Here is an 8,537-nt window from a genome sequence, read left to right as displayed (position 1 = left end):
TGCGGAGTAATATTCCATTGTATAAATATGCCACAGTTTCTTTATCCATTCATCAACTGAAGGGCATCTAGGTTGGTTCCACAATCTGGCTATGGTGAATTGAGCAGCAATGAACATTGATGTGGCTGTATCTCTGTAGTATGCTGATTTTAAGTCCTTTGGGTATAGGCCAAGGAGTGGGATAGCTGGGTCAAATGGTGTTTCCATTCCAAGCTTTCTGAGGAATCTCCACACTGCTTTCCAGAGTGGCTGCACTAATTTGCAGCCCCACCAGCAATGTATGAGTGTTCCTTTTTCACCACATCCTCGCCAACACCTATTGTTGCTTGTATTCTTGATAATCGCCAATCTAATTGGGGTGAGATGAAATCTTAGGGTAGTTTTGATTTGCATTTCCCTTATTACTAGGGATGTTGAACATTTTTTCATATATCTGTTGATTACTTGTACATCTTCTTCTGTGAAGTGTCTGTTCATTTCCTTAGCCCATTTGTTGATTGGATTATTTGTATTCTTCGTGTAGATTTTTTTGAGTTCTTTATAGATTCTGGAAATTAGTGCTCTATCTGAGGTATGGTTGGCAAAAATATTCTCCCACTCTGTAGGCTCTCTCTTCACATTTCTGATAGTTTCCTTTGCTGAGAGAAAGCTTTTAAGTTTGAATCTATCCCAGTTGTTGATTCTTGCTTTTATTTCTTGTGCTATGGGAGTCCTGTTAAGGAAGTCTGATCCTAAGCCAACAAGTTGAAGATTTGGACCTACTTTTTCTTCTATAAGATGCAGGGGAGAGCGCCGGCGGTGACCGAGGCGACAGCGGTGACCCAGTGAGAGGAAGGCGGGGACGACAGCAGATCGCTGTCCTCGGGGCTTGGGTTGGAGCTGGAAATTTAAAATAGTTTGGAGTCAACACTGATTCCAACCATGGGTTTGTCAGCCTCTACTCCTGCTGTTCCAGTTCAGACCTCAGAAGCTTCAGATCATCAGGCAGCATCACCACCTTCAGGATGCCCAATGCATGAAGGGAAAATGAAAGGCTGTCCAATGAGTGCAGAATCCTCTGCTCAAACCTGTGAGAGCAAAACATACTCTGTGCCTGCCCACCAAGATCGTGCATATGAGTATGTGGAGTGTCCTGTTACAGGCGCTGCTGCTAAGAATAAGGAGAACCTGGATCCTTCAAATCTGATGCCACCACCTAATCAAACACCAGCTCCAGATCAGCCCTTTCCTTTGTCTACTGTCAGAGAGGAGTCATCCATTCCACGAGCAGATTCAGAGAAAAAGTGGGTTTATCCTTCTGAACAGATGTTCTGGAATGCAATGTTGAGGAAAGGGTGGAAGTGGAAGGATGAGGATATTAGTCAGAAAGATATGTATAATATCATTAGAATTCACAATCAGAACAATGAACAGGCTTGGAAGGAGATTTTGAAGTGGGAAGCTCTTCATGCTGCGGAGTGTCCCTGTGGTCCATCATTGATCCGATTTGGAGGGAAAGCAAAAGAGTATTCACCAAGGGCAAGAATTCGTTCCTGGATGGGGTATGAGTTGCCCTTCGACAGGCATGATTGGATCATCAACCGCTGTGGCACGGAAGTTAGATATGTGATAGATTACTACGATGGTGGCGAAGTCAACAAGGACTACCAGTTCACCATCCTGGATGTCCGCCCTGCCTTGGATTCGCTCTCAGCAGTATGGGACAGAATGAAAGTTGCTTGGTGGCGCTGGACATCATAACCACTGTTTTGTTTGTGATGCAAAGTATAAACTATTTTTTTCTGAGAGATACATTAAACTATTTTCCCCAAACTGAATTGCACTCACAATGTAATGGGACCTTCAAGTGGGTAATCACACTTCATCCTCCACTTAGCAAAGGACCCTTGCTTCATTCAGTTTTGAGCTGCATTTTGCCTTGCAGTTTATAGCAGATCGTTCTAAGTTTTCTTCTCATTTGGTTTAAGTGGGAAGCAGTCCCTCAGTTTGTCCCTTAGCTGCAATATTGCCTGTGTATTTCATCTAGAAAAGTCTGAAAAACTTCTGAAAAAGAGTTCTTAGAAAGCTGCTTTTTTCTTACTGTTTTCTCAGGAATATTTGAGAGGTAAAACCTGAAAGTCAGTGCACTACTCATGAACTTTTACCTGGTCAAACCTTTTAACTAAAATCATTTATTATAGATAAGCAATATCTTTTTTATAAAAGACTATTATTTCTGAAGTCCCTACAATTTAGTCGAGACCCTGAACAAAATGCAAAGCCATACCCTTGCACTCAGCAAGACTAAGGCATGTCTTGGCTCTCTAAATTCTCATTTATATGCATTTTTCAGACTGGGCCTTGTTAAAGAAGTTTCAACTCACCATGAGGTGCTGATGCAAATACTTTGAAACATATATTTTAATTTTTAAAATACTTCCCTGTTGTTCAGATATGTAACTCTGCTCTCCCAAAATAGGTCTCTTCATTGTCCCTAGAATTTCAAATATTCCAACTTTGAGTCCCATTCCTTCCTCCATTTAAAGCCTTCACCCTGGTTGAGCTAATCTAGATTTAAAAATCTGGCTCAAGTCACAGTGCCAGTGATTATATTTAGCTGAGTATTAACATTCACAAGAAGAGTATTTTTCTCACATGTAGTATGTTTGCATCAATTCACTGTCTCAATTTTTATGTTTTCAGAAAACTTTAAGCTTGCTGTTGAAATTTCTTGTATCAGTAACCCAAAAACTGTTCTAATTATAGCAGCATGTTACAAATGACTATTTTTAAAAGTGTTAATATTAAATCCTTTAATTTATCCTGAATACTGTATTGTTAAATTAGTGGATGGAATTAGCAGTCTATGAGTGATTAATTTGGTATGGATTTCTTGGGTGTGCCAGTTTTGTGTGGAGTTTCAAGAATCCATCAAGCTTAAGTTCTACATGTCAGAATATTTGTACATTTTTAAATAAAGCTGATAGTTAAAAAAAAAAAAAAAAAAAAGATGCAGGGTCTCTGGTCTGATTCCGAGGTCCTTGATCCATTTTGAGTTGAGTTTTGTGTAGGGTGAGAGATAAGGATTTAATTTCATTCTATTGCATATGGTTTTCCAGTTTTCCCAGCACCATTTGTTGAAGAGGCTATCTTTTCTCCATTGCATATTGTTGGAACCTTTGTCTAGTATGAGAAAATTGTATTTATTTGGGTTTGTGTCCATGTCCTCTATTCTGTACCATTGATCTACCTGTCTATTTTGGTACCAATACCATGCCGTTTTTGTTACTATTGCTTTGTAGTAGAGTTGAAGATCTGGTATTGCAATACCCCCTGCTTCGCTCTTGCTACTGAGGATTGCTTTAGCTATTCTAGGTTTTTTATTCTTCCAGATGAATTTCATAATTGCTTGCTCTATTTCTGCAAGGTACATCATTGGGATTTTAATTGGAATTGCATTGAATCTGTATAGCACTTTAGGTAGTATAGCCATTTTGACGATATTAATTCTGCCTATCCAGGAACATGGGAGATCTTTCCATCTTCTAAGGTTTTCTTTAATTTCTTTCTTTAGTGTTCTGTAGTTCTCATTGTAGAGGTCTTTCACCTCTTTTGTGAGATTGATTCCCAAGTATTTTATTTTTTTCGATGCTATTGTGAATGGGGTAGTTTTCCTAATTTCTCTTTCTGAAGATTCATCACTTATGTATAAAAATGCATTGGATTTATGAGCATTGATCTTGTAACCTGCTACTTTACTGAATTCACTTATGAGTTCTAAAAGTTTTCTGGTGGAATTTCCAGGTTCCTCTAAATATATAATCATGTCATCAGCGAACAGGGATAGTTTGAGTTCTTCTTTTCCTATTCGTATCCCTTTAATTTCTTTGGTTTGTCTGATTGCTCTGGCTAGAGTCTCAAGGACGATGTTGAATAGAAGCGGTGATAGAGGGCATCCCTGCCTTGTTCCAGTTTTTAGGGGGAACGCTTTCAGTTTTTCACCATTTAGAATGATATTAGCCATGGGCTTAGTGTAGATTGCCTTTATAATGTTTAGGAATGTTCCCACTACCCCAATTTTTTCTAGTGTTTTGAGCATGAAGGCATGCTGTATTTTATCGAATGCTTTTTCTGCATCTATTGAAATAATCACGTGATTCTTAACTTTAAGTCTGTTGATATGGTGAATGACATTTATTGATTTCCGAATGTTGAACCAACCTTGCATTCCTGGGATAAAACCCACTTGATCGTGGTGCACTATCTTTTTAATATATATTTGTATGCGATTTGCTAAAATTTTGTTGAGAATTTTTGCGTCGATGTTCATTAAGGATATTGGTCTGAAATTTTCTTTCCTCGATGTGTCTCTGTCTGGTTTAGGTATCAGGGTGATATTGGCTTCATAGAACGAGTTTGGGAGGGTTCCCTCCTCTTCTATTTCATGGAATAGTTTGAGGAGTATTGGAATGAACTCTTCTTTAAAGGTTTTGTAGAACTCGGCTGAGAACCCATTTGGTCCTGGACTTTCTTTGTTGGTAGGCTTTTGATGACCTCTTCTATTTCATTGCTTGAAATTGGTTTATTTAAGTTGTGTATGTCCTCCTCGTTCAGTTTAGATAATTCATATGTCTCTAGAAATTTGTTGATGTCTTCGAGGTTTTCTGTTTTGTTGGAGTATAGATTTTCAAAATAGCTTCTAATTATATTTTGTATTTCACCCGTGTCTGTTGTGATGTTTCCTTGTTCATTCCGAATTTTAGTAATTTGAGTTTTCTCCCTCTTTCTCTTTGTTAGTGTGGCTAAGGGTTTATCAATTTTATTCATTTTTTCAAAGAACCAACTATTTATTTTGTTAATTTTTCCAATTGTTTCTTTTGTTTTGATTTCGTTGATTTCGGCTCTGATTTTAACTATTTCCTGTCTTCTACTACTTTTGGTATTGGTCTTCTCTTCTTTTTCTAGTGTTTTGAGCTGTAGTGTTAAGTCGTTTATTTGTTGATTTCTACTTCTTTTTTTGAATGCACCCCATGAAATAAATCTTCCTCTAAGTACTGCTTTCATAGTGTCCTAGAGATTTTGATATGATGTGTCTTTGTTCTCATTTACTTCTAAGAATTTTTTTATTTCCCTCCTGATGTCTTCTGTTATCCATTCATCATATAATAGTGTATTATTTAGTCTCCAGGTATTGGAGAAGTTTCTGTTTTTTATTCTGTCATTTATTTCTAATTTCAATCCATTATGATCTGATAGAGTACAAGGTAGTATCTCTATCTTCTTGTATTTGCTAACAGTAGCTTTGTGGCATAAAATATGGTCTATTTTAAAGAAGGATCCATGTGCTGCTGAGAAGAAAGTGTATTCGTTCTTTGTTGGATGGTATATTCTATATATGTCCGTTAAGTCTAAATTGTTGATTGTGTTGTTGAGATCTATAGTTTCTTTATTCAATTTTTGTTTGGACAATCTATCCAGTGGTGAGAGAGGTGTGTTAAAATCGCCTAGTATTATGGTGTTGTGGTCTATTTGATTTGTGGAATTGAGAAGGATTTGTTTGACGTACGTGGATGAGCCAATGTTCGGGGCATAGATATTTATGATTGTTATGTCTTGCTGATTTATGCTTCCCTTAAGTAGCATGTAATGTCCTTCTTTATCCCTTCTGACTAGTTTTGGTTTGAAGTCCACATTATCTGAGATGAGGATGGATACTCCAGCTTTTTTGCTGTGTCCGTGTGCATGGTATGCTTTTCCCCATCCTTTCACCTTTAGTCTATGGGTGTCTCTTTCTATGAGATGAGTCTCTTGCAGGCAGCATATTGTTGGATTTTTCTTTTTAATCCAATCTGCCAGTCTGTGTCTTTTGATTGATGAATTCAGGCCATTAACATTCAGGGTTATTATTGTGATATGATTTGTATTCCCAGTCAATTGACTCATATTTGTTTTTGACATGATTTGGTTTCTCCTTTATTTGGCTATTCCTTTAGGCTAGCACCTCCTGTTGCTGATTTGCATCGTTGTTTTTCATCTCTTCCTCATGGAATATTTTGCTGAGAATGTTCTGTAATGCTGGCTTTCTTTTTGTAAATTCCTTTAGCTTTTGTTTATCATGGAAGGATCTTATTTCCTCGTCAAATTTGAAGGTAAGTTTTGCTGGGTATAAGATTCTTGGTTGGCATCCGTTTTCTTTCAGGGCTTGGTATATGTTGTTCCAGGCCCTTCTAGCTTTTAGGGTCTGGATTGAAAAATCTGCTGATATTCTTATTGGTTTCCCTCTGAATGTAATTTGATTCTTTTCTCTCGCGGCCTTTAAAATTCTGTCTTTATTTTGTATGTTAGGTATTTTCATAATAATGTGCCTTGGTGTGGGTCTGTTGTAATTTTGTATGTTTGGAGTTCTATAAGCCTCTTGTACTTGGTTTTCCATTTCATTCTTCAGATTTGGGAAATTTTCTGTTATTATTTCATTGAATAGATTGTTCATTCCTTTGGTTTGTTTCTCTAAGCCTTCCTCAATCCCAATAATTCTTAAATTTGGCCTTTTCATGATATCCCATAATTCTTGTAGATTCTGTTCATGATTTCTTACCATCTTTTCTGTTTGGCCAACTTTGCTTTCAAGATTAAATAATTTGTCTTCAATGTCTGAGGTTCTGTCTTCCAGGTGTTCTATCCTATTGGTTATGCTTTCTATGGAGTTTTTAACTTGGTTTATTGTTTCCTTCATTTCAAGGATTTCAGTTTGGTTTTTTTTCAGTATCTCTAACTCTTTATTGAAATGATCTCTTGCTTCCCGTATTTGGTCTATTAACTGTTGATTGGTGCGATCATTTAATGCCTGCATTTGCTCTTTCATCTCCTCCTTCAATGCCTGCATTTGCTCTTTCATCTCCTCATTAGCTTCCCTGATTGTTTTAATTATGTACATTCTGAACTCCCTTTCTGACATTTCTTCTGCTGTGCTGTCATTGGGTTTTATTGATGTAGTATCTAGGTTTGTTTGGGACATTTTCTTCCCTTGTTTTCTCATATTGGTCAGTTGTCAGTGGGACCCTGAGATATTGCAGTTTTCCGCTATTGGCTTATAGTGTCCCGGTAGATTTCCAGTGTATCACCTCCCAGCCTTCAGTAGCCTGCTGTCTTGGAGGAATCTGATAAAGCAGCACATCTGAAGAAAATTGCCCCTAGCCCCCTACTGGTTCCACGGTTTGGAACTGGCTGTGTGCGGAAATGCTCTCACTGTGGGCCTGCACCGTGCAGCTGGCCGTGTGGGAGGAGCCCACTGCCGGAGTGTGGAAGGCTACCTTGGGAAGACTCTAGCTGCCCTGCCCAGCTCCAATAAGCCACCTCTATCTGGGCCTGCCACCCGGGCCGAGCTTTACCCAGTGGGCAGACTCACCTGTGGCTCTATTTCAGTCCGAGTCTCTCAATGCCTCCCCTTCTTAACTCCTGGGTTCTGGAGCGACTGGGGGTGCAGTCTCCCTCTAGGCCGCCATCTTGGATCGCCCCGTGAAGAGAGCCTGCAGCCGGAGTGGGCAGAGTCGCCTGAAGAGGTCTCTGGCTGCCCTGCCCTGATCCCAGAGGCTGCTTGCGGATCGCGGATCGAGGCTCACCGTTGGTTCGGGGGCTTGTGGCTGGTTCTATGTAAAAAGACTCTCACTGGGCGGTCAGCTCCGAGAAGCTAGCCTTGAACGGCACCTCCCACCGCAGGGGTCCAGGCTACTTGGGGAAGTCTCTGGCTGTCCTATCCTGGTCCCTGAATCTGCTTGCGTGCCAGAGTACGCTGCGATGCGCTGGCTCCGGGACTCGGAGCTTGTTCTGGTCAGAAAGGCTCTCACTAGCGGGCCAGTTCCATTCCGAGAACCTGGAGAAGCTGGCTGTGTGGGCGGGGCCCACCGCCGGAGTGCGCAGGGCTGCCTGTGGATGACTCTAGCTGCCCTGCCCGGCTCCGATAAGCCACCTCTATCTGGGCCTGCCACCCAGGCCGAGCTTTACCCAGTGGGCAGACTCACCCGTGGCTCTATTTCAGTCCGAGTCTCTCAATGCCTCCCCTTCTTAACTCCTGAGTTCTGGAGCGACTGGGGGTGCAGTCTCCCTCTAGGCCGCCATCTTGGATCGCCCTGTGATGAGCTTTTTTTTTTTTTACTGTATGAGCTCAATGCAATGAACTTTCCTCTTAGTAGTGCTTTCAGAGTGTCCCAGAAATTTTGATATGTTGTGTCATTGTTCTCATTTACCCCAATAATTTTTTTTTATTTCTTCTCTGATGTCTTCTGTTATCATTGCATCAATCAATAGCATATTATTTAGTTTGCAGGTGAAGGAGTAGTTTCTGTTTTTTATTTTATCATTGATTTCTAATTGTATTTCATTATGGTCTGATAGAATACAAGGTAGTATCTCTATTTTTTTGTACTTACTAATGGCTTCTTTGTGGCATAGAATTTGGTCTGTTTTGGAGAAGGATCCATGAGCTTCTGAGAAGAAAGTGTATTTGCTCAATGATGAATGAAATACTCTATACATGTCCGTTAAGTCTATATCATTGATTG

At 39.8% G+C, this 8,537-nt stretch overlaps 1 protein-coding gene across 1 annotated transcript; it reads left to right on the top strand.

The window, feature by feature from the left end:
• The first annotated feature begins 801 nt into the window (after nt 1-801).
• Nucleotides 802-2,965, top strand: LOC124983133 (holocytochrome c-type synthase). Its single transcript, XM_047550098.1, has one exon. The coding sequence runs from the start codon at nt 922-924 to the stop codon at nt 1,738-1,740; it is 819 nt and encodes a 272-aa protein (XP_047406054.1). The 5' UTR covers nt 802-921; the 3' UTR covers nt 1,741-2,965.
• Nucleotides 2,966-8,537: the final 5,572 nt, after the last annotated feature.

This window comes from Sciurus carolinensis, chromosome 4, assembly GCF_902686445.1.
Source record: "Sciurus carolinensis chromosome 4, mSciCar1.2, whole genome shotgun sequence".
Lineage (NCBI taxonomy): Eukaryota > Metazoa > Chordata > Mammalia > Rodentia > Sciuridae > Sciurus > Sciurus carolinensis.
The sequence above is the reverse complement of the archived record's forward strand: the minus strand, read 5'-3'. Positions and strand labels throughout refer to the sequence as shown.

Excerpts from the sequence above, each read along its gene's own strand:
- LOC124983133 (XM_047550098.1), top strand. The coding sequence starts at position 922 with ATGGGTTTGTCAGCCTCTACTCCTGCTGTTCCAGTTCAGACCTCAGAA.